At 41.7% G+C, this 24864-nt stretch overlaps 1 protein-coding gene across 3 annotated transcripts in view; it reads left to right on the forward strand.

Annotated features, from left to right (window-relative positions):
- The window catches only part of KLHL5 (kelch like family member 5), a 65848-nt gene extending 43745 nt beyond the window's left edge, over positions 1 to 22103 (forward strand). For 2 of the 3 annotated variants that reach the window (XM_088482983.1, XM_088482984.1), the window contains exons 4-11: positions 1011 to 1207; positions 9808 to 10020; positions 12601 to 12787; positions 14442 to 14666; positions 15117 to 15279; positions 16604 to 16816; positions 17993 to 18164; positions 20937 to 22103. In XM_088482983.1, coding sequence (XP_088339109.1) covers positions 1011 to 1207; positions 9808 to 10020; positions 12601 to 12787; positions 14442 to 14666; positions 15117 to 15279; positions 16604 to 16816; positions 17993 to 18164; positions 20937 to 20993 — 1427 coding nt within the window. In that variant the 3' untranslated portion in view covers positions 20994 to 22103. Of the gene's footprint in view, positions 1 to 1010; positions 1208 to 9807; positions 10021 to 11181; positions 11272 to 12600; positions 12788 to 14441; positions 14667 to 15116; positions 15280 to 16603; positions 16817 to 17992; positions 18165 to 20936 lie in introns of all 3 variants that reach the window. The other variant, XM_088482985.1, reaches the window with a different exon arrangement.
- The last annotated feature ends 2761 nt before the right edge of the window (positions 22104 to 24864 follow it).

Raw genomic sequence — 24864 nt, forward strand, 5'->3', positions numbered from 1 at the left:
CTTGTATTACAATTTATAAACAGGTTAGAAAGTACTGAACTTCTTCATGTATGTCTCATCTATATTCAGAATGATGCTATTCTGGATTTTGTTATTATTTTCTGTTAGGTGAAGTGTGTACTACACCCTGCTTTCCTGAGTCCATTAAATCATCGCTTTAGCTGCTGTTCAATGATCCAGATAATGCAGTCTGGTGTTCCCTGGTGCAGAAGTCTGAAATCAGAGACAGAGTGATATCAGACTTAAAGGGTCATTTGACTTAAAATACAAGTTCATTGAAAATCAAGACCCATCTTGTTAAATTCATACTTGTATATCTAAAGTGGCAATAACAGAATTAAATACTCTATGTAATATCCTATTTGACAGGCTGTTTCCTACTTTCTGAAATACACCTGAAATTAATCTAAATATGTCCCTCGTGTTGCCTCTCACCTCTCAGGGCATGTTGCCATATTAGGAGGGTGTTGCTTCTCTGGCTGAACAGGATGTGACTGACAGACCAGCAGACTTGCTCGGTAGAAATGCATTTTATGTAGATGTAGTTATAGGGGTGGGGCCTGTGATGTCACAGCAGATCACATAACTGCGGTCTCCGTCTTCAGATCATATTAGGACGCTGCCCCAAAGGCGTGGGAGTGGGATTGCTCTAGTGTAGTGTCAGGCTGAAGCTAATCATTGTACTTCAGCTCCATCAATTCAGTCTTTTAAGGGGTCATTTAAGATATTTGTTTGCATGTAATATTATCTTTACCACTGTGAACTTTTTTCCACTATCATTAACCATTTTAGGAACGTACAACTCTCAGGGGTGGCATCCAGAGAGTTTACTGACAGGAAGCCTGATGTGTATCTGAAAAAAAGATTACTTCAGCTTATCTGAAATATTTTTATAGTGTGTTTTATTTAGTTTTTTTTTACATTATTGAATGTTCAGTGTTGTTTTTTTGTATACTGTGAGATCTAAAGAAGTTTTAGCAATACTTATATCCCAAGTCCTCTCCCTGCAGGTCGCCTGGAGTTAAAGGAAGACAGCATTGAGAGTCTCCTGTCTACTGCTTGCCTTCTGCAGCTGCCTCTGGTAGTGGAGGCTTGTTGCAAGTTCTTAATGAAACAGCTTCATCCTTCCAATTGCCTGGGCATTCGTTCATTTGCTGATGCACAAGGATGTACGGACTTACACAAAGTGGCCCACAGTTACACAATGGTGAGCATGTGTGTATGATGTGACATGAACTGCATCTATATCATAGGATAACAAAATACAGATTTTTCCTCATACACCTTTTGCTCTAGGCGCGCCAGGGTCCTTACGACTTAGCCGCGACAAGCGTCCTTTTTTCATGATTTGGCCTCCCCCATAGGACCTGGACCCTTCCCCACTCTCTTCGGCCCTGCTGGTGCTTGCGGTACTTGTACATCTATGTGCGACCAAGTCACAACCTAGTGTTTCTGGTACATTGTGAGCAGCTTTGTATGCGGCAACAATTAGACTATGATACAATATTTGATAAAAAAAAAAAAGTATGCTACACTACCCTTGTCAAAGCACCTAAGTCGCACTAAGGGCCGAATTCAATTAGTAGCGAAAAGTCAAGCCGCGATGGTTTCGCCGCCTTCGCCTGTTTTTAGGTGATCATTTTTCCCTGCGTCCTCCCGCTTATCTCCTTATTTAATTCTGAAAGAAAACGGAAGCACACAAAATCGTCGAATAGTGAAACTGGCGAAAAGTCCCTAAGATTTTGGGGTAATCAGTCCGTACCCCAGAAAAGCTGCACTAACACTAGAAATCAATATAATAGCACTAATAAAAGTATTTTATGTTCTTAAAGTTTCAGAATTGGCTGTTGAATGCTTATATGTATAAGTGCTGAAAAATTATAGAAAGCAATTTCTTTTGTGAAAAATAAGTACTGAGGTTAAATATGAGGTACATGAAAAGGGGTACTAGCATATTTTTAGGTCTCCTAAAGTGAAGATTTAAATAAAATCTTAAAAATACACCTGCTGCAGCCTTGTGCAATCCCAAAAACACCTGTCCCATACAAATAGCCCCCCAAAGTACCAGGCCCCCCACTTATTACCCATTTTCTAACACATTTTACATTACGTAATTGGGTCTTCTAAAAAAAAGTTTGATTTTTTAACTGATTAGTCATTAGGGGGAGGTGACCAAAGGGTTCTGGACCAAATCCCCACATTTGTGCCCCAAAATATAGATTTTGCACTTCCAATTCACCTGCCTATACATGGAGAAAACTCCAGGAATTGAATAGGGCGAAACTTTGAAAACTGTCAAAGTCCAAATCGGCGAAAACTTTTCGCCAAACTGGGCTTTTCATCTCTAATTGAATTCGACCCTAAGCGCTTTGTGATGTATTGTGTAAAAACGGTAGGTATATTAGGGCGAATCTGTATTCCAGTGAATATTGACACTACATTGGAAACTAATCTGGATATTTAAAATAAGGAAGGACTTAACTGAAAAAAAAAATCATAGTTTGATTTCAGATCATGTGTTCTATACTGAGAAATCTTCATTTGTGTTTATCTAAATCCCAATCTCATATCTCATAAGAAAAAGATTTATTTATCTTGCTATTTTTTCCCCCTCCAGTTATTGAATTTTATTTTATATAATGCGACTCTGAACACATTCTATATTTCCAGCTTTAAGTACCACGATTTAAAATCTGTTTTCTAGAATCTGCTGTGTACGTGGGAGTTCTGGCTGTTCTGGAATTAAATAGTTTTGTTGTATTTGATGTTTCCTTAGTGTTCTCTATATACAGTATATTGTGTATAATATATTAAGTAGCGAAAATAGCATACACTGCCTCACTTTTTATATTATTACACTTCCGGTATTATTATATGACGGTAAAGAACTTTGCATGGGGATTCTCTGTATTTATACTCTTAAATATAATTTATGTTTTATAACTCAGTTTATGGCTTAGATCAGCTTCGTAAAGTTGTTTTTCTCTTTCCTGTTCGGGATTATGAAAGATGGCATCAGAGTCCCCTGATTATCTGTGTTTCCTCTGGTTATATGCTATGAATATTTCTCTGTTGCAAGTTTATTTCCCTTTCCTGTGTAAAGATTTACTTTTATTTTCCGAGAGGAGTAATAAGATCTTCCGGATGGACATCTCTCTGGACCTTTTGATGATGTTTGGTTTACTGATGCACAGAAATTGAATTTCAGCAATTCGTATTCTGAAAGGAACTTTGTGGCATAGAAGCTTCTGTAACGGTGGGAACCATAATAGCTGTCTCATACATATTTGTTTATGATACAGTATCTTCCTGGGAATCTATTTTATGTAATGCAATTTTGCAAATGCTGGTTAATTTATATAGATGCTAATTTAGCCATGCTATTGATTCACCTATTATCTGTATTTTGGAAATATATATATTTATATATGTAGTTTCATTAATTCTAATACTTGTCAAGTTCCTCCTTTTATATACTAATTTTGATGGTAAAAAGTTGGCTTGGCTGAAGAGGAGATCTTCAGTCAGTGTATATGTGTGTAATTGATTTGCATTTTCCAGCTGAATCTGCTGGTCATCTGCTTGCTAGAAATTACTGATGCTGTCTACACATAATCATGTTTTCTGGGAACATTCCAACATGGTAAGCTGGTACGGAAGCAAGCACTGAAGGCAATATGGAACATTCTGCTGCTGGTGTCCATCTGTCAGCACAGGCTGTGCAGTGTTGTACCAGTGCCATACTGAGAACATATACTGCGCCTAACACCTTGACGCTTAATTGTGCCCAGGAATGTAACAATCAGGAAGGGGGTTACATATTTATGCAAACAGGATTTGTCAGGGTTTTTTTTCTTAAGACGTTTTTGTAACATAACTGTGTCGCTTTAAAATGAGTCATTTTGAGCTTCAGCGCCTTGAAATAAAAATATCACAGAGAACAAAAAGGTACTTTCTGTCCTTTTGTGAATGGAGGATTTCCAACATGTTGGATTGCCCCGGCATCGGCAGAACATGGAATTGGGGCAACGCTTCGCAAAGTCTGGCACAACAAGTAAGCACATGAGTGCATTTGAACAGCATGAAGATCTTGCGGGTATATTAACTACGTGGTGGACTTCCAAAGCCGCTGATTGTCAGTGGTTTTCCCCACAGGATTTAAAACGGAAATAATATCAAATGCAAAATGAGTCCTGTTTGCATTTCATATTTCCACTTTAAATCCCACAGGCAAAACAGCAGACAGCTAGTAGGTTTCGAAACCTGCTGCTTAGTAAATATACCCCTCGGCCCTTGTCTTGGTGCGGAATTGATACACGCCCACAACTTGCACCCAGATTTAAAGTTGCCTGTGTTTTGCACTTGTGGCCACATGTGCTTGGAGAGGCGGGTTAGAACGGTATTAGCTCGCATGTGCTGTCAGTAAGTCCAACTTTGAAGCTGTTGACGGTGATCGTTGCGTCACAGACTCATGCTAGAATTTAAGGTATCTTCAGATGCGTGCACCTCAAAATACTTACATTGAAATGCAAATATGCGGTCAAGTAAACAGGGCATTGGCAAATTCAGGTCAACTGTAAATATGGTGCTAATCCTCAGATGTTTTTAAATTCCCTTTTTACAGGTTTGGCTCGAAGTCAGCCAGGCTGCTTTCTAATTTCTGTAGAGGAGACTGGGAGCTTTCCAGTATTATAACACTTAAGAAAAAACACCGGGCCAATTAAAAACACATTACAAATAACTTAAGAGATTTGTAGACTAGACCAAATTGCTCAGGAAAAAGCAGTTTTATAATCAGGAAAAGTCCTCTGAGAAGCGAGCACAGGTTGTGGCTGCTTGGATTACTATGGAAGAGGTGGTTAAGGTTAATAAGTCACTTAAGATGTTTAAATCTCTGGGGCCAGATGTTTTCAAGCTTGTAAAGAGTCACAGTGGTGAAAGCTTACAAGCTTTTATTTGAATTGTATCTTGGATTCTCAAATCTTATATTCATCATTTAAGTAGTCTAAAAGAAGTTTGTAATTCAAGGTGTGGTATATTTTTTGACATTCATAATGTCTCCATGCTTGGCATGTCGACATTTACCATGTCCATATTCATCATGTTGGCACTGGTGCAATGATGACATGGTTAGAATGTCGACAAAACGTTCCTGGAGGGCTAGCGGTGACTTACCTGGTTTGTAGGGTCCAGCGGCTCCTGCGAGCAAAAAGGGAGGTTCTGTATTATTCCAGGTTGTGGAAATTTGAAATTTTCTGGCACTTGAGATGTGAGTTATCAGCTTATGTACATCTGACTCTAAATTTATATGATGTCCGGTCACCGTATTCTCCAACCCCATTACTGAAATGCAGTAGTGTTTTTATTTCATCTTCATTTCACGTCTGCAGTTTACAACAGAGGTCATACACTCATGAGTGATTTGTCCCTAAACAGGTGCATATGCCTGCCTCTCATAATCCGCACATTTACACAAACATGACCATATGGTATTTTGCATTTACACAAGTCCTTTAACCACCATCCTGTCCTCCTTGGCACAAGGGGTCGTAAGTGCAAAATGCGTCAGTTGGCATGGCTGTGGTCAGGGCCGGTTCTAGACATTGAAAAATTAAAAAAAAAATTACTTTTATTAGATGGCGTTCCTCTGCGCTTGCTGAAAGCGCGAGCGCTTCCGGAAAGGGGGCGTGTTCGAGAGGGACACCCCCAATTCATCACACTGTGGGGCGTGCCCAGCACTTACACCTCGTGACGAATAATTGCCATGTGCAGTAATGCGCCTTACACAGTAATGCCCTGTATAACACATTATGCCACACGCAGTAATGCCCTGTATAATACATTATGCCACACGCAGTAATGTCCTGTATAATACATTGTGCCACACACAATAATTCTCTTTATAATGCATTATCCCCAATTCGAATTACGCCACACAGAAGTCCCTTATTCATGTTATGACACACAGTGGTGCCCCTTTTACACAATGCCCAAATTAGTGCCCTTTATAAACAAGGCCCACAGTAGTATTGCCCCTAATACAATGTCCACAGTAGTAGTGCCCCTTACACAATGGGGTCATTAGTGGTGCCCCCATGCAGTGCCCTCATTAGTAGTGCCCGCAGTGGTAATGCCCACAGTGTTAATGTCCCCATTGGTAATGTCCCATATAGTAGTGCCCCCCCTATAGATATGCATCCAGTAGTAATGCCCCCTGTTGTAACACCCCCAGTAGTAATGTCCCCATATAGCCATGCCCCCAGTAGTGATGCCCCTCTATAGCCAATCCCCCAGTAGTAATGCCCCCTATAGCCATTTCCCTCAGTAGTAATGCCGCTTATAGTCATGCCCCCAGTAGTAATGCCCCCTATAGCCATGCCCCCAGTAGTAATGCCCCTTATAGCCATGCCCCCCTATAGCCATGCCCCCAGTAGTAATGCCCCTTATAGCCATGCCCCCAGTAGTAATGCCCCCCTATAGCCATGCCCCAGTAGTAATGCCCCCTGTAGCCATGCCCCTTATAGCCATGCCCCCAGTAGTAATGCCCCTTATAGCCATGCCCCCAGTAGTAATGCCCCTTATAGTCATGTCCCCAGTAGTAATGCCCAACTATAGCCATGCCCCCAGTAGTAATACCCGTAGTAATGCCCCCCTGTAGCCATGCCCCCAGTGCTGGTGCTGAAAAAAAAAAGCAATTAAAATACAAACACAATACTTACCTTAAGCCCCGCTCCTGCGACGCTGCTGTCCGGTCCGACCGCGGCTCCACCACTTATCTATGGGAGAGGCGTCATGACGTCCCTGTCCCTCCCATAGTGCTCTCTGTGGGAGCAGGAGCTCAGGAGTGAGCTACGGCTACTCGCATCTATGTGAGAAATGTCATGACATCATGACGTCCCTCCCATAGTGCTCTCTGCCGGAAGCCGGAGCTCAGGAGAGGGAGCCGGGTGCCTGCTGATAACAAATATCAGCGGGCGCCCGGCAAATGCAGCCTCCATGTGGCGGCGGCTAGCGGGGTTTTTTAAAAAAAAAAATGTAAGCGTTTTTTTTTTTTTTGCCTCCCGGGGACTCGGTGGCGCCCTCTAGGGGCCGGCGCTCCGGGCGACGGCCCTGTTAGCCCGCCCCTAGAACCGCCACTGGCTGTGGTTGTATATGAATTTTCAGTGCTTATGTGCAAATTGCATTTGTGTCAAACTCTACATGAATTCTAAAATGTGTACAAATAATATGGTAGCCCAACAAGACATACCATTTTCAAAGTAGACATTCTAATGACGGCACCCCTGAACTTCTTCAGTCCAGGTTGGGGGAGATTTGGGCGATCGGGCCCCCCTCATCTGACTTCACAACGCTTTCTGTATTATAGGACGATATCTTCTGGTGATCACCAAACAATATCTGCTACATAGGCACATTATCTAAAAGAGGAGATTCCCTACTTTCAAATGAGGGTGCCTCCAAGTCTGTAGGTGCCAGCAGGTGGGGAGCCGGCCACTCTAAGTTCCCTCTCCCAGCCCCTGGCTTTGCTAGTATTTTTTATTATAAAGATCTGTGACATGTTAATTGTCCAATATACTGGTCACAGATATGTCAGTTTTTGTGTAAATCTCTCCGAGGAATAATGGAGCCAAATACCCTTCTCATGAAAGAACAATGAAAGCATCATCATCTCACTTATTTAAGGGTACACATCTCAAATCACTTAATAGATCAAAAAAATACTTCAAGCTTAGAGAAAGCATATGGCTGTAGGCGAGTCTTGAATCTGTTTGACATGTAAATTACCAAATGCTAACTTAATTTGTTGTATCTTAAACTGCAGCAATAAAAAAAAAATCTGGGACGTGGTCCTACATTTCATATATACGTCTTTATAAATAATCTGCAGAAAAATCCTGTTATAATTAATATGATATATAAATGATAATTGGAAATCCGCAGTATCCATACATGATAGTAAACCTGCATTGACTGGTATCGCAGAAGCCATGAAATGTTTTCTGCATTTGGATATGTTCGTAACCTCAATAAGTTGATGAACTGAAAGTCGATTTTTAAGAAACAATTCATTATGACTGAAGAGCAGATTTTTGGTGTTCAACATTTACAAGCTTTGGATGATGTTTTCCGTTAATTAAGATCTATGTAAATAAAGTTGATTCATTGTAGAAAACTTCAGAATAGTACTGAAAAATATTATACATAATACTTTACCCTTTTAGCTATATTTTATTGCTTGTCTATTATTAATTTGTACATTTTATTCTTTCATTACCCTTTTTTTTTTTTTTTTTTTTTTTACACATGTTGTCGGTCCCAATATCTAGTCCATATGTCCTGTGCCGTTTCTTTGCAGTGGAAGCCTATGATTCAGTAGCTTCTTCAATCCCCTTTAAAGGCAGTGACTTAACGGCATAGTTTTCTGTATGCATTGATTTGAGCTGGGTACACACTTTTGCAATCAGTCGGCTGATCGGGTAAATGCTCCCGATCAGCCGAGTACTGTGTCCCCAGCTTGACCCCCTGCTAGCCCCGTACACACTGCTAGAAATAGCTCAGTGTGTAGGGGCTTCTTTTGCGATCGGGAGGTCGCGCCGATAGATATTAAACCGCACATAAAATGCGACCTCCCTATTCCGACCGTTGCAGGAGCGTTCTAAGTCGTTAACCGTCCTGCAGCGACCCTGCATACACACCTATACATTCATTGGGGCCGAAGATTGTATAGGTGTGTACCCGACTGTAGTCTGCTTCAGGTTATTGATACATTTGTTTCAGCTCTCTGTAAGTCCCGCCACAGCATTTCAATGGGTTTGAGTTGTAGAGCTTTGACTTGGCCACTCCAAAATCTTGAATGTGCTTTTACTTGATCCAATTTTGAATGAGCATTAGCTGTTGGACATGTGGCCTCAAATTGTCACTTAGAATATTCTGAAAAGCAGCTCAAGGTGAACTAAGGTGATTGGAAAGCATTCTGGTCTCTGCAAGATAAACCTAAATCATCATCAGACATGGTATTGTATGTTAAGACCAAACTCCCTGTGGGTTTATTCTGTCCAGAGGATATTTTTCCACAAGTCTTCTGTTTCCTTCCAAACTTGGGCTGTAGTGATGGAGTCTTCACCCTAGCTATCCCTCCATGAAAGCCATATCGAAGTCTGTTTTTTGAGATTTGTAGAATCATGAGCTTTAACATTAACCATGTTGATGGAGGCCTGTAGATTACTGGGTGCAGACTCTATAGGTTCTTGCAATATCTCAGAGGATCATATGGTCTGCTCTTTGGGTGAATGTTCTAGGAGCCCCACAACTGGGAGGATTGGCTACTATTATCAGAGTTCTTCATTTGTCATTTACTATTTCACACTGTGGAATAATTGGCCTTGAAATTGTTAGGAAATTCTGTTCTAACCCTTCCCTGACTGATTATTAGCAACAAGAGCTTCTCCAAGCAAAGGTGAAAACACAAACTGAAATGTTTCAGACCAAACTTCCAAGGAGTTAAGTCTTTAATAAGGATGAGGGTATGATTAGCTTTCTGGCCAGGTAAATCTGTACTGTGGTTGTGAAGTTACTCCCACGGAAATGAGCCACAGGTAAATGTATGAGAATTTCATCAGAGATATTCCATTGCATGGTCTGATAGAGCCACAGTTTTATTAGCCAATTGCCATAATGACAATTCTGCAGAAAAGAGCTTTAAGAAGACACAAAGTGCTCTCAGACATACACACACGTGTGACTATTGCAAGAGGTGTTTGCACAATAGAGACATACATTACATAGCTCTCTGCTTATTATTTGCAGGAACACTTCATGGAAGTAATAAGAAATCAAGAGTTCCTGTTGCTGCCTGGGGCAGAAATCGCTAAGCTGTTAGCAAGCGATGATATGAATATTCCCAATGAAGAAACCATTCTGAACGCTTTGCTCACGTGGGTACGGCATGATGTGGAGCAAAGGAGAAGAGACCTCAGCAATCTGCTCGCTTATATCCGGTTGCCTCTGTTGGCGCCACAGGTACATTACGTCACCGCTATTTACATATTTTATCAGGTTAAAAAAAAACAGTGATGTTCTAAGCATGTATGATGTATTAGTGTCATATAGAATGATTTGCTATAGTTGATGTTTCTTTTCAAAATTACTACATTTTTAATTGCAAACATTTTTTTTTATTTTAACTTAACATTTTTAACAGAATAGCTTTGAAGTAGTTTGCTTTGTTGCTGTGTCAGTTACCTTTTGCATTGCATCTGCTTGTCATAGGAGTTTTCTCTGGGAGCTTAGAAAGATGGCCTTAATTCTTTATAAATTATATTATTCACCTATCACCAGCCAAACTACCTGAATTGAACAGTGACAAAACTTGGACAGTCAGTTGCAATCTACAACTGGTAGCTGCAGTTTGAACTACAAAAATATATTAGTTATCACTTACAATTTTGAGAATTGTCACATGGACTATAAGTTAGCACATTGAAAAACCATTGTAGAAACACCGTAGGCCTGATTCTGGGACGCCTTCAGCGATCGGAAGACCTATGGAAATATCCGCCAGTAATCTGAGTCGGACGCATTTATGCGACAGCACAGCCATGAGCCCCCTGCTTATAAGAGCGGCCATCGTTACTAGTAACGGCACATACACCTACCCCATACTTGGTGCAGGAGATGTGAATGAAAATGGCGTGCAGTCTGTGTACACTCAACTCTTAATCGTGCCCAACTCTGGGCTGCCCAGTTGCCACCCGGTAACGCCCATTCAGCCATCGGTGAGAGGCGATTGAGATGCGTACAAATTGGAGTAGCTCTAAGTTGCGTATGTCAGCTGCAACACATGTGCAGTCTGCTAAATCTCACAGCTGCATTCAGACTGGTGTGCAACCCAGAATCAGGTTATCAGCACACGCTAATACGAGTGACGTAACTGCAGCAACAACTTGCACAGAGGTAACTGCCGTGTGACATTGACATTCAGAAAGTTCAGTGTCCGAGCCATGAAACACTGATGGTTCCTATGACCATAGATTGCGCACACAGTGTCTGGTAGGAGGAATCATGTTCTAGAATATTGCGTCACTGTTGTGCAGTGCTGTCGCTATGCAACGCTCTCACAGTATTTTAGAATGTGTGCGCTTATTTTACTCCCTCCTATTCCCGTCTTCTGCTGTTCTTCAGATGCGGGCAGGGAGAAGAAGAGGAGGCAGGGAATGGGGGCCCAGATTTCCACCTGCACTGGGGACCATGGGTCAAAAGATCCACCACTGGGTAATGCCTTTCTACCGACTTCCAATGTTTTCCAGTAAAAAAAACGGTCCCTGGTGCTTCCATTAAACAGCATGTAGCAAAATAAAAAAGATAAGAAGTAAATATAATTAAAATGTGTTCTACAGTACATAAACCCAGATTAGTGCTGCACAAGGCGGGCGGTGAGTTTGCCCATATGGTAAATACAAACTTCATTCTACAGACACCAATAATGATGTGTTATTACCTAGACGATATGAAAACGCACACCTCAGTGTTGCAGACTTCTTTTGTCATTTAACTCTATGGAAGTGTAGCAAGATCATGTATGTCATTTAAAAGGCATTAATACAGACAATATGACCAATACAATTCCACGCTAGTAGGAATTCCTATTTACCGTAGGTCACATTGTCCTGAGGAGCTCATTCAGTCGGTCGCTAGCAAGCGGCCGCTCGTTGCAGACAATGTTCACTAATGTGCGCATGCGTGTAGTTCGCAGTGCGTGTGCGCAAACTAGTACGAGCGATCAGAAATTTCTCGCTATCCCTGCAAAGACAGCCCAGTGACAGGAGAGGCCGTTTGTGGGTGGTAACAGGGGCAGGCCAGTAGTAACGGGGGAGTGAAGTTGCGGACGCAGGCGTGCCAGAGTGTTTTCACGCCGTTTCTGGGGCATGCATAATTAACAGGCAGCGTCATAGTACACGCCACCTGGTTGATTTTTACACAGAACTGCTCGCAGTGCTTGTGGTAGGGTACAGTCGACTGCAAGCGCTGCGGTCAGATTAGAAGGTTACCGATGGTTGTATATACTTCCTGGAGATGACGTACGCAAGTGGGCGGCTAAAGACAGGCTGGTGGGTGTCTATAAACACACAGTGATCGCTCGCCCAGACCTAGTGGGCATGCTTATGCCTTGCTGTACGAGTGGCTGCCTTGACGTCACTTAGCTGAATTTCCATACGCTGGGAGCGAGCGGCCGCAACTAACGAGCGGGTCTCAATCAGGCCCTGAGTCTCTTATTGGCTATTATTGAGTATATTGGTAATTTCGTCTGCTTTTTGCGTCCTTGCACAGCGGAGGAGGAGATCATCAAGTCTCTACTCATTTTACAGGAATTGGGATCTGGGTGGGTGGCCTGAACTCCCAGGAATCTGGGAGGGCACCCCAAAAATATGGGGTCTCCTGGTCATTCCGGGAGAGAAGGAAAATATTATATACAGCATATGTGCAGTATTTACAAACATGCTTTTTTCACCATTTTATTGCATTATTCATGGATATACTTGTAGTCTCACAGCTGACAAATGGGCTGGGAGAATAAGTAATGGAATAGTGTCTTGGTGTTAGTTTCTTGCAGACATGGAGAATAATGCACTATTTAGGGATGACATTGAGTGTCAGAAGCTGATAATGGAAGCCATGAAATACCATTTGTTGCCTGAGAGGAGGCCTCAGTTACAGAGCCCTCGCACCAAGCCCAGGAAGTCCACGGTGGGGGTGCTGTTTGCTGTTGGTGGGATGGATGCCACAAAAGGTACGAACAGTGTGTTTCAGGGATGAAAGATCCAATAGTGAAATAAATGCAGAATTTAACATTGACATAAGGTTAGAAGAATGCAGAAGTCTGTTGTAGTGAATGACAGTGGGATACTTGGTTCACAGATGGGAGTGGTTGCCTAGTGTAGGGACAGATAGGAATCCTTTTCACTACACATGATGCTACCATATGTTCCTGCCTTTGTAAAATACATCATAACTGCACGCTTTATCTTCCATAGTGCCTAGAATTTATCATCGGAAACTAGAATATTTATCTATTTTATCAAATGTATTTGAAATAAGGAGTTCATTATAAGCACATTGCATATGTGTGCAGAATGCGTGGGGTCAAAACTATTATATTGCCTGTAGGAGAAAGATCTCCCTGTATGTGGTTGGCTTATCTTAGCCTAAAATAGTTGCTATAAGAGTAAGATTACCTACGGCTCTGTAATAGCGCCAGTGGCTGCAGGGTGCCGATGTAGCCACATTCAGGTGCTACGTTCAGGTGCTGTGTAGAACTAGAAAACCTTTAATAGCAGCTTGAAGAAACAAACCAAGGAAGACGATTGTTACTAGGATTCTTCATTCATATTGGATCATTTTTTATTTTATTTATTTTTTAGATTTTGCACTGGGGAGAAGTGGTGAACAAGTTCTACATGTATAGCTAACTAGGTCCTGCTGACATTAGGAATGTACTAGATCAGAGGTTCTCAAACTCCACCATTACAGTCTACATTTTAACAATCTCCATGCTTGAGCACAGTACCTCCAGTCAATTAGATGTAACCATCTGGACTCAAGCATGGATATCCATGGCGGGGTTTGGGAACCTCTGCACTAGACTCTATTAAGGGTATTGTCAGACTGACGATTTTTAGAATGCTGTCAATTTCCAAACTACATTAAAAAAAAAAAAAAAAAAAAAAGAGAATCTCAGTAGTTTGACCGGGGAACAGCGTTTGCCATACACTTTAATGGTATACGGATCAAGAGTATCATAATTTTCCTGGGCGATAAACTGTGGTGATCTAAGTCACCTGTTTGACCCTTCACTAGAGAGGGCATCTGAGATCTGAGCATAAATCACATAGGGGTAGTTGTATCAAACCAGTCAGCATCTACCTATCATTTTATACAGTTAGAATGGGGTTGGGTATGAGTTGCCGGCAGTCAGAATCCAGATATTGGGATCCCGATAGGGTTAACATACCGACACTTGTTGGTTGGTATGCTAACCCTCCCCCTCTCCCTACCCTAACCCTCCGTTTGTGGTGCCTAACCCTAACCTCCACCCCTAGTGCCTGAACCATAAAACCCCCTCCCTGCACCCTAAACCTAACCTTTCCCCCTGGTGCCTAACCCTTACCCTCCCCCTAGTGCCTAACCCTGCACCTTAATCCTCAATACTTCCCTTAGGGATGCCGATGGTCAATATTCTGGAGCCGAGATTCTGGCACCTGTATTTAGACCGTGAGCATCCCGTCAGCCAGGATGCTGACTACATCCCGGTAGAATGTACTTGATAAATGCGAGCTAGTAGCTGATTGATTGCCATGGGCAACTTCTCCCCTCTTTAGCAGCTTTGATACACCTCCCACCTTGTTACTAAGAATGAATAACTATACGCGCGTCTCCCTGTCTAGGAGCTACAAGCATTGAAAAGTATGATCTGCGCACCAACATGTGGACGCCTGTAGCGAACATGAATGGGAGGAGGCTGCAGTTCGGCGTTGCCGTGTTGGACGACAAACTGTATGTTGTAGGAGGGAGAGATGGACTGAAGACGCTGAATTCTGTGGAGTGTTACAATCCCAAAACAAAAACATGGAGTGTTATGCCGCCCATGTCAACACATCGACACGGCCTTGGTAAGTGCAGAGGTCCGATGCTAGCAAAAGTGTCATGCAATCCAAAAGCCTTTATTATGCGCTGATAATGAGTCTGCTTTTTACTAGAGGATTGTGTTGTGTCATTTAGTCTGAAAATCAATTCGCATAATGTAACTTGTCAAAAATTAAATGGGACAAGGGGACAAAAAGGGAGCCGTTTCCATCCTTTCATATTATTATTTCATATCGCTCTGGTAAAGTCCTATAATTTGAATTAGTAACTATTCGTATAACCGTTTGCAATGTTAGTATCTAAAGCAACATTGCTGTATTGTCTTTGTCTTGTACCTATTACTATATATGGTGTACACAATTACTGTTCTCCACAGTTGTTGATAGGACCATAAGCCATTAAGCCAGAGCAGCGTAATAACTTGTGATGTTAATAAGTATTCACATACGTATACTCCTGCGTTTGTGTAATAATAGGTGTGGCTGTCCTGGAAGGCCCTATGTATGCTGTAGGTGGCCATGATGGTTGGAGCTACCTGAACACAGTGGAACGGTGGGATCCTCAGGCCAGGCAGTGGAACTTTGTTGCTAGTATGTCGACACCCAGGAGCACTGTTGGTGTAGCTGTCCTAGCTGGAAAGTGAGTGAATGAACGCTCATCAATACTTATATTTAGTAACAAACAGAATATAATCTTCCACACCGGGTTTGGCATGACTTGTCTACATTCAGAAGGTCGACATTCAGTATGTCTACACCATAATGTCGACAGAAGGTCTACACAGCAATTTGGTCGACAAACAATGTGTCAACGTGCATTTAGGACGACGGTTAAAATGTTGACATGTTCAGAATGGGTACACATGGGACGATCTGTTCAGCGAACTATACCGCTGAACGATCTCCCTTGAAATTTCCGGTGTGCTGGATGAAAGATATTGTTCATCCACAAACCAAAGATATCATGAACGACCAACGATCGTTCTCCCATATGGAAAATGAACGATATCGTCCAGGTTGGCCTACATGCATGTATGATATCGTTATCGTCCAGCGTGAGCGTGCATCGTTAGCCGTTCATTGCATACACACGGAACTATATGAACGATATATCGTTGAATGATATCGTTATCGTTCATAGACATCGTCTCGCGTGTTTGTGCCTTAACCCTAAACCTAACTCCTAATTCTAGCCCTAAAAAAATCAGCAACAAAACCTCCTTATGTCGACATTTTTGGTGTCGGCGTGTTAATCGTCGACATTCTGAACGTGTCAACATTTTAATCATGTCGACCTAAATGCATTCGACATGTTGGTTGTCGACCAAATGACTGTCACAGATGGCTCTTACTCGTCGACATTTTGGTGTCGGCGTGTTAAACGTCGACATTCTGAACATGTCAACATTTTAATCATGTCGACCTAAATGCATTTCGACATGTTTGTTGTCGACCAAATGACTGTCACAGATGGCTGTTTAAAATATTTAATGTTTTGCATTGCATATAATTCACTTCTAATGATGTATTGTGTTACATTGTATGAACAACGTTGACATTTAATATTGCAATGTATGCATTTGTCCTTTATTACCTCCTATGGCAATGGAATTTCGCGGTCTCCTGCTAAATAAGAAACAAGAATGCATCTGTGGTGTACATTTTACTGTTTTCTTTACTATTCTGTTGTAAAATGTGGATTATTACCATAAATCAAATGCCTTCTTTTTCTGGATAGTGGTAATTAATTGGAATATACGATATTGACAACAGACCAATCCATCTAGTATCAGTATAACCGCAGCTGCAAACTGCTCAGTCCATGTTTTTGCAAGATATCCTATTATTCTCATTAATGCCTAAGCAGAGTACGTGCACATTCCTGATCGTGTTAGCTACAAATGTTGGGCTATTTGTGAGACCCGCTGAACAGAATGGCACATGCTGCTTTGATTGTCTTCCAGGCTTTATGCAGTGGGTGGCCGGGATGGAAGTTCCTGCCTGAAGTCTGTAGAATGCTTTGATCCTCACACCAATAAGTGGACCCTGTGCTCGCAGATGTCAAAGAGAAGGGGGGGAGTTGGGGTCACCACATGGAATGGTTTCCTGTATGCTATTGGAGGACATGACGCTCCAGCTTGTAACTTAACATCCCGACTGTCGGATTGTGTAGAGAGGTAACACTTTACTTATACTGTTAAGCAAGGCTGAAAAACAAAGAGCATAGAATATGCTGTAGATATAAAAACATTATAGCCTTTACAGGAACATAGTAACATTTATGATCTTTTCTGTGCTATTATTATATATAAATTGAAACAATTGGTATTTGCTGTTTAAAGCTGTGCTGCCACCTAAATGGCTGAGCGCGTCAGTTTGGCTGCGGAGCCGGATGGCCAATCAGTAGCTGCAATGTTCATTATAACAACTTCAGATTGGTTCTTGCCCCTCTGCAGCATAACACAGCCCTGATGTTTTAACCAAGTAGTCCTGGAAAAAATTGGCTGCACAGAGCAGTCTTCCAGGGGGGAGGGCGAAGTTCATTCATAGTTTGTAATGTATGCCATTGCCTACTCACTGGAGGCAGCAGCCATTTTGTGGATTGAAAAAATATTCATAGGGATGGACCCTATCGATTCCAGGTCTACTAGTGACATCACTCAGGCATTAGTGACTCAGTGATGTCACTAGCTCTTAGTGAATTGACTGATTGCAGACTTCGTGCAGCATGTCTTAAGCTGAGTTACACTTGTTCAATTTTTCAGCAGACCTCCAATCTGCGTCTGCTGGAACAGTCTGCTGAAAGGATTGTATAACCATACACACTCTTCCAATCTTTGGCAGACCGGCTGCCACTCACTGGGATGAATTGGGAGAAGAATTTGACAAACCAGCCTCGGGAGCGTACACACTTCTAAATTGGTTTGGTGATTGGCGATCTGGTCTCCTGATTTTTCAGCAGGTTTAAAAATCTTTTTGGAAGACCAGAAGACCAAGATTGTATGAAACCAGAGGTCTTGTGAGCGTACACACTTTACCAATGTCTGACAAACCAGTTGGTCTGAAGTTGGATTGGATACGAATTGGACAAGTGTGTACCCAGCTTAAGTGAAGTCTCTAGTGAATGGATAGGTGTCATTCCCATGAATAATAGTTCAGTCTGCAGAAAGGCTGCCTCCACTGACTCTTGCCTGTGGCACATTTTTACAGCAGATCGAAACAACAAGGTAGATGACCCCATCACAATAGGTGGTGATCACGATTATCACACGACGCACACAGTCTAAACATACAACTGTTACAGCACCATGTGAATGCTACATGTATATGTCATATATGATATAACTTTTTAGGTATGACCCCAAAACAGACATGTGGACATCAGTGGCCTCCATGAGTATTAGCCGGGACGCAGTAGGAGTGTGTCTGCTGGGGGACAAGCTTTATGCTGTAGGTGGATATGACGGACAGAGCTATCTCAATAATGTCGAGGCTTATGATCCGCAAACAAATGAATGGACGCAGGTCAGTAACTTATGGTTTTTGAATTTACTCTGGTTTGTGATGTCATATCAATTTCATAATCATAATGTAATTGCAATAGCTTACGCTCTTTTTAAATGTCGCAAAATTGGGTGGTGTTTGTTTTCCTCTGCAGGGCTGCAGGCAATAAATCATGATATCTTAAAGAAAATAAATATTTACCCACAATCCCGTCTTTATAGGTTTTCAGTTTTTGATAAATTAAAACTAAAATTAATATAAATAAAAAAAATGACACTTTTAAGGGATATATATTGAATGTGTTTAGGAATAAAAAGTTTGAGAAACCTCACTCCTAGACTACTAAGGGACATTAGAATCCCTCATCCCATTATTTATTTATTTTTATTATGTGGGTGAGTTCCCATCTGATTAATAAACAAATATATGATCAGATAGGAGCTCACCTTCCTTCGTTAATCCATCCATGAACTGAAACCACTGGGCTCCCTGCACTTGGGGATTGAAGTATCAAGCCGTGAAAACAGTGGAGAAGTGGACCAGCTGAGAAGTTGCCCATAGCAACCAGCTTTGAGGTAGCATTTATTAAGTACAGTCTATAAAATTATAGGTAGAAGATTCTTGGCTGCTATGGGCAATCCAAACATATACTGGCAGGTTAATTGACTCCTAACGAAAATGAACCCTAGGGACTGATGTGAATGGTCAAATATTCTATGTAAAGCGCTGCGGAATATGTGTGCGCTAAATAATAACTTCTCTACTGGGCCCACTCTTTTTACTGCTTGATACATCAATCCTCTGGTCTCTATTGCTCTTCTGGGCCAGCACTGGTGCCATTAGATCATTGAAGCATGGAAATCGCTGTGTCATTTTATACAGTGCCTTGCAGAAGTATTCACCCCCTTTGCATTTTTCATGTTTTGTTGCATCACAACCTGGAATTAAAATGGATTGTTTGAAGGTGTGCATCATTTCATTCACAGAACATGCCTACAACTATGAAGTTGTGGGTTTTTTTTATATTGTGAATCAAACAACATTTAGGACAACATAACAGAAAACTTCAGCGTGCATAACTATTCACCCCCCCTGAAGTCAGTACTTTGTCGAGCCACCTTTTGCGGCAATTACAGCTGCAAGTCGCTTTGGATAAGTCTCTATGAGCTTGCCACATCTTGCCCCTGGGATTTTTGCCCATTCCTCAAGGCAAAACTGCTCCAGCTATTTCATGTTGGATGGTTTCCGCTTGTGAACAGCAATTTTCAAGTCTGCACAGATTCTCAATTGGATTGAGATCTTGGCTTTGACTAGGCCATTCCAACACATTTAAATGTTTCTCCTTAAACCACTGGAGTGTTGCTGTAGCAGTATGCTTCGGGTCATTGTCCTGCTGGAAGGTGAACCTCTGTCCTAGGCTCAAATCACAGGCAGACTGAAACAGGTTTTGCTCAAGAATATCCCTGTATTTAGCACCATCCATCTTTCCTTCGACTCAAATCAGTTTCCCAGTCCCTGCTGCTGAAAAACATCCCCACAGCATGATGCTGCCACCACGTTTCACTGTGGGAATGGTGTTCTTGGGGTGATGGGATGTGTTGGGTTTGCGCCAGACATAACGTTTTCCTTCGGGGCCGAAAAAAGTTAAATTTTAGTCTCATCTGACCAGAGCACCTTCCTCCATTTCAGAAGTCGCCCACATGCCTTTTGGCAAACTCAAATCGTGTCTTCTTATTTTTATCACTAATGGGTTTTTTTTGGCCACTCTTCCATAAAGCCCAGCTCTATGGAGTGTACGACTTATTGTGGTCACATGCACAGATACACCAGTCTCTGCTGTGAAACTCTGCAGCTCCTTCAGGGTTACCTTTGGTCTCTGTGCTGCCTCTCTGATTAATACCCTCCTTGCCCAGTCTTTGAGTTTTGGTGGGCGGCCCTCTCTTGGCAGGTTTGTTGTGGTACCATGTTCTTTCCATCTGATGATGATGGATTTGATGGTGCTCTGAGGGATCATCAAAGATTTGGATATTTTTTTATAACCCAACCCAGAATTGTACTTCTAAAACAACTTTGTCCCTGACTTGTTTGGAGAGCTCCTTGGTTTTCATGGTGTGATGCCTCTTGCTTAGTGGTGTTGCAGCCTCTGGGGCCTTTCAGAAAAGGTGTGTTTATAGTTATACTGACAGATGATGTGACACTTAGATTTCACACAGGTGGTCTTCATTTCACTAAGTATGTGACTTCTGAAGGTAATTAGTAACACCAGAACTTTTGAGGGGCTTCATAGCAAAGGGGGTGATTACATATGCACATGGCAATTTTCTGAATTTTATTTATAAAGATTCTTTTTTGTATATATTTTTCTCATTTCACTTCACCAAATTAGACTACTTTGTGCAGATCCATCACATAAAATTCAGATTAAAAAATAAATAAATTATAGGTGGCAAAGTAACAAAGGTAAAAAGCCAATGTGGGTGAATACTTTTGCAAGGCACTGTATAAAAGAAACAAAAACAAAAGTACTGATAGTCACCTAACTGCTGGAGGTCCTGTGGCCAGGTTAGTGTCTCCCTGGTCTATTAAACAACCGGAATGGGCTAGTTTGGTGGTACAAGTTCTATGTTGTTTTTTTGCTTTCATCGCATACACGTATGTCCGAATTGTATCTGGGATGGTTTTTATTACCAGACTGGCCCTATATTGTTACAGTACTTCATTTACATTACCTTATGTTGACTTTGCTTCTCATATGATGTCAGCAGATTTGTAAATGTGTCTTTGTTCTCGCAGGTTGCCCCATTGTGCCTTGGAAGAGCCGGAGCCTGTGTGGTCACCGTCAAGCTATAGCCTGCAAGTCTTTTACATCCCCTGCACAGACTTTCACATTCCCAAAGAGCTGAGACTTTGCGATTCATTTTAACGATACAATATACTATTATTGTGAATGTTTAAAATATATTACTACTATTTATCACGTTAAAACATTCTACCTAGATGCACACGTTTTTAGATGTTGATCGTTTATTTACGGAAGAGTATTTAACTCATTATATTGGACCAACATAAAGCACATGTCTAGAATAGAGATATTTTATTTAAATATGTTACTGGAAAATTTGCAGGGCAAAACAAAGTAACAAGGCATTAATCAGTCTATGTATCAGAGAATGTTGCAGTATAATATTGCTGTATTCTACTTGTGCAATTTCCTGCAAAGCCATCACGTAAAAAAAACTAAGTGCAATCAGGGCTTCCAAAGGACCATGTCACGGGTGGGTTTACCACCTGTTTTAATTGACACAGTATGTGCAAAAGATTAATTGTGTCCGTTTTATAGGAGACATGCGGACGAAGTGTGTCTTATTGGAGAACTAACCGTAATGAAGGAAAACTTTTTTTTTTTAGATATGTGATCTGGGAAATGCTGTTTTGTTTTTTTGCTTTTGCGTGACCAAAGGTTTTTTTGTTTATTATTGTCATTTTACATAGCAGTGTAGCATTAAACTTGACAGCTAAGCCCAAGTTTGGAGCATTGCTGCTATGTGATTCTTGGGCATGCAGATACACAAAAATGTCAAGTCGCTTTGAATCTTACTGTATCAATATAATATTGTTTGGCACAGAGCTATGTGATCATATGTCCTAGAAAATGTTGGAGACATTGTCAGGAAGTGAAATGTTGGAATATCTCATTGATGAGGTCATTGAGGAAAGACGCGTTAAACACTGCAGTAAGTGTTTCAAGGTGGAGGAGATAGTGAGACTTTACTGCGTAGAAGGATGTCAGGTTGGAAGTCTTGTGTAAAGCTCTAGGTTTGGCTTCATATGGTTTTATTTTTCCAGCTGAGCAGGATATCTCTAGGGAGGGTTGAATCTTGGTGTAGATTCTTATAATCTAAAGGATTTGCCCCACTAGCAGGCACTGGGTATCACAATACATTTAATGCCAAATGAAGAACACCAAAGTTGTCTTGATAACAATTTGATATCTTTGAAAATAAAATCTGATTTTGATAAATATTAAAGTCTTAATAAATGTAAACCATTTGCGATTATTTTGTTTTTTATCGTGCTTTTCACTTTAAAATTAGGTCAGCTATATCTATACATATTAGGATAATGTACTAGATCATTATGATACTTTACTTGGGTATGAAATCCTGACCCTGGAAGCATGAATGGTGAAAATACAGACGAGAGAAGGTAAGAATGCAATCCCTCCCTTAGCCCTCCCTTGGTGGTGCCTAACCCTAACCTCCCCCTGGTAGTGCCTAATCTTTACTCCCCTTCCTGCACCCTAAACCTAACCATCCCAGGGTGGGGGGTACCTAACCCTAATTTCCCCCCGTGGGGTGCCTAAACCTGACCCCCCCTCCCTATCCCGGTGGAGAAGACGATACTTATCTGGCCTGGACGTACGGGATTCCGGCGGTTCGGTACGCCGGTATCCTGATCTCATTCGGGATATCGGCGTCGGCATTATGCTGGGCGGCGGGATTCTGGCATCAGTATATCAATCCCGTCACCGGCAATCTAACTACATCCCAGCAGAAGGATACTGTATATGTCTACCGATACGATTTTTGATGGCTAAATGGTAGATACTAACTTGACATGGTCTACGGCAGTAATTGTGAACCTGCTTAGTAGTGTTTAAATAGTGGTAACAGAGGAATATATGTGGTTTATGTAGATATACAAGATACAGGTCTTGTATATCTTTTTTCTCCTTCAACACACCATGGTATTACAGTGGGTGGCATTTCATCGAAATTAGGTAAAGATGAAAACGGATCTATCTTCTTCCCCTGTGTCTTTTCCTGTCACTAAGCATAGGTAGGTCAGGAAGATTATCATTAATCACCAAGAAGTCTCTAAAATGGCAACAAAATTCTAGATTAATGACTTTAGTTTTCAGAACGACAAATCGACTACATTGCTCAAGTGTGTACTGACGATTGCGCGCTCCCGCGGTCACTAGGTTTGTGTGCTGCACATCAAATCTAGTGATATCACTAGCCACCTTTAGTAAGTAAATGAATACCGGAACAGTGATCATTCCATCGTTCATTAACTTGTTCAAGTGTGGACGGACAATCTCCGTTCTAGGGCATTTGTTCTGATGTTGGAACGAATGCCCATCTCTCCAGTGTGTACCAAGTTTTAGACCCAGAATTGCTAGTACTGGCCACAAACTCCAGGGCTACAGGCTGGTGGAGAGCTCACTTCTGCATAAAAGCACGTGGTCATACAATAGAAGAAACTCTACATAAATGTACTGGAAATTAGATCAGTTTGGAAAGCAAACCATTACTTGGGAAAGCATCTCCAGGTATTCTCAGACAACAGAACTGGGGCGGCCTTCTTAAATCACCAGGGAGGCACCTGATGCAAAGCAATGATGGTGGTGGTAGTAGCAGCAAAGTTGATATCTCGGGCAGAATGAAATCTAAGGTCACTTTCAGTGTTCCGTGTAGCAGGCAGGGAAAGTGCAGCGGCATATTAGGTGATTAGGGTTCCCCTTATTCAGTATCTACATGGATTAAGTGGTTCTAAGAGCCAATCCAACTTTCTTGGCAATGCTGTTTCTACAATTCATATCAACCAGGACATCTTTTTACCCACAGCCGATGGATGGAAGAGAGGAAACAGAAAGGTCATGCCCCTTCCAGGCAAGCCATTCCCAGATGGATTCGAGAAGTAATCATTCGGTAAACAAGTAAGATGGGCGTAAGGTACCTAATATGTTAAGATGTCCACTCAACTTTAGGCAGAGAAGATTAAGGCCTCGGTGACAGAGCTTACCTTTACTGGCTATCAGACACTTCAATGAATGTTTAATTATGCAGCTGACGTGGCTCCGTTTTTTCTTCTTAACTTTCACAATATTATTACTTGAGTTTATCCCATTGTATTGGCTGCCATGGAGTATTGAAGGAGATAACAGCTTATTATAATTACAGGAAAATAATATTTCAACCCAGATTTCCCATCCGTGTCGTTTCTAGTAGGGTTAGATATTGACACTTGGGGGTTTATGTATCAAGCAGTGAAAAGCGTGGAGAAGTGGGACCAGTGGAGAAGTTGCCCATAGCAGCCAATCAGCTCCTACCAATTATTTTATAGACTTGATAAATGCTACTTCAAAGCCGATTGCTTTGAGAAACTTCTCCACTTGTCCACTTCTCTAAGCTTTTCACTACTTGATACATAAACCCAAGGGACAGATGAAGAGATAGAGAAGAGAACATAGTATTTAATTTTTTTACAGAAAAGGTGCTGCATTATATACCATCGGATGTGGATTGAAAGATCTACAGTAAAATGTAGACCATTTTCATGTCGACCTTTTGACCCCGTCGACCATTTGTATCCGTCGATCTTCTTACACGACGACCTTTAGTGTGTCGAGATTTTGTCCCTGTCGACCAATTGACTGTCTAACATCTGGTGTCTATCTAGACATTGTCTACCTTTTATACTGTGGATCTTTAGACCGGATCCTGTACTGTCACGACAGGCTGTATGGAATCCCCTGCAAGCTGAGGTTCAGGGCTAGAGGAAGTCTGAGACGTGGGGCCTGTACACAAGGTCTCCTCATCAACGAGTACCAGTCGTTGACTAAACCTGACCAAAGGTGCGGAGTCTAACCAGCCGGGAGGTGTTCTCCAGTGAGAAGTGACAGCGGTACTGAGACTGGACGCTGTGGTGACAGTGG

The sequence above is a fragment of the Taudactylus pleione genome, unplaced genomic scaffold (genome assembly GCF_031769625.1).
Source record: "Taudactylus pleione unplaced genomic scaffold, aTauple2 ptg000302l, whole genome shotgun sequence".
NCBI classification, from domain to species: domain Eukaryota; kingdom Metazoa; phylum Chordata; class Amphibia; order Anura; family Myobatrachidae; genus Taudactylus; species Taudactylus pleione.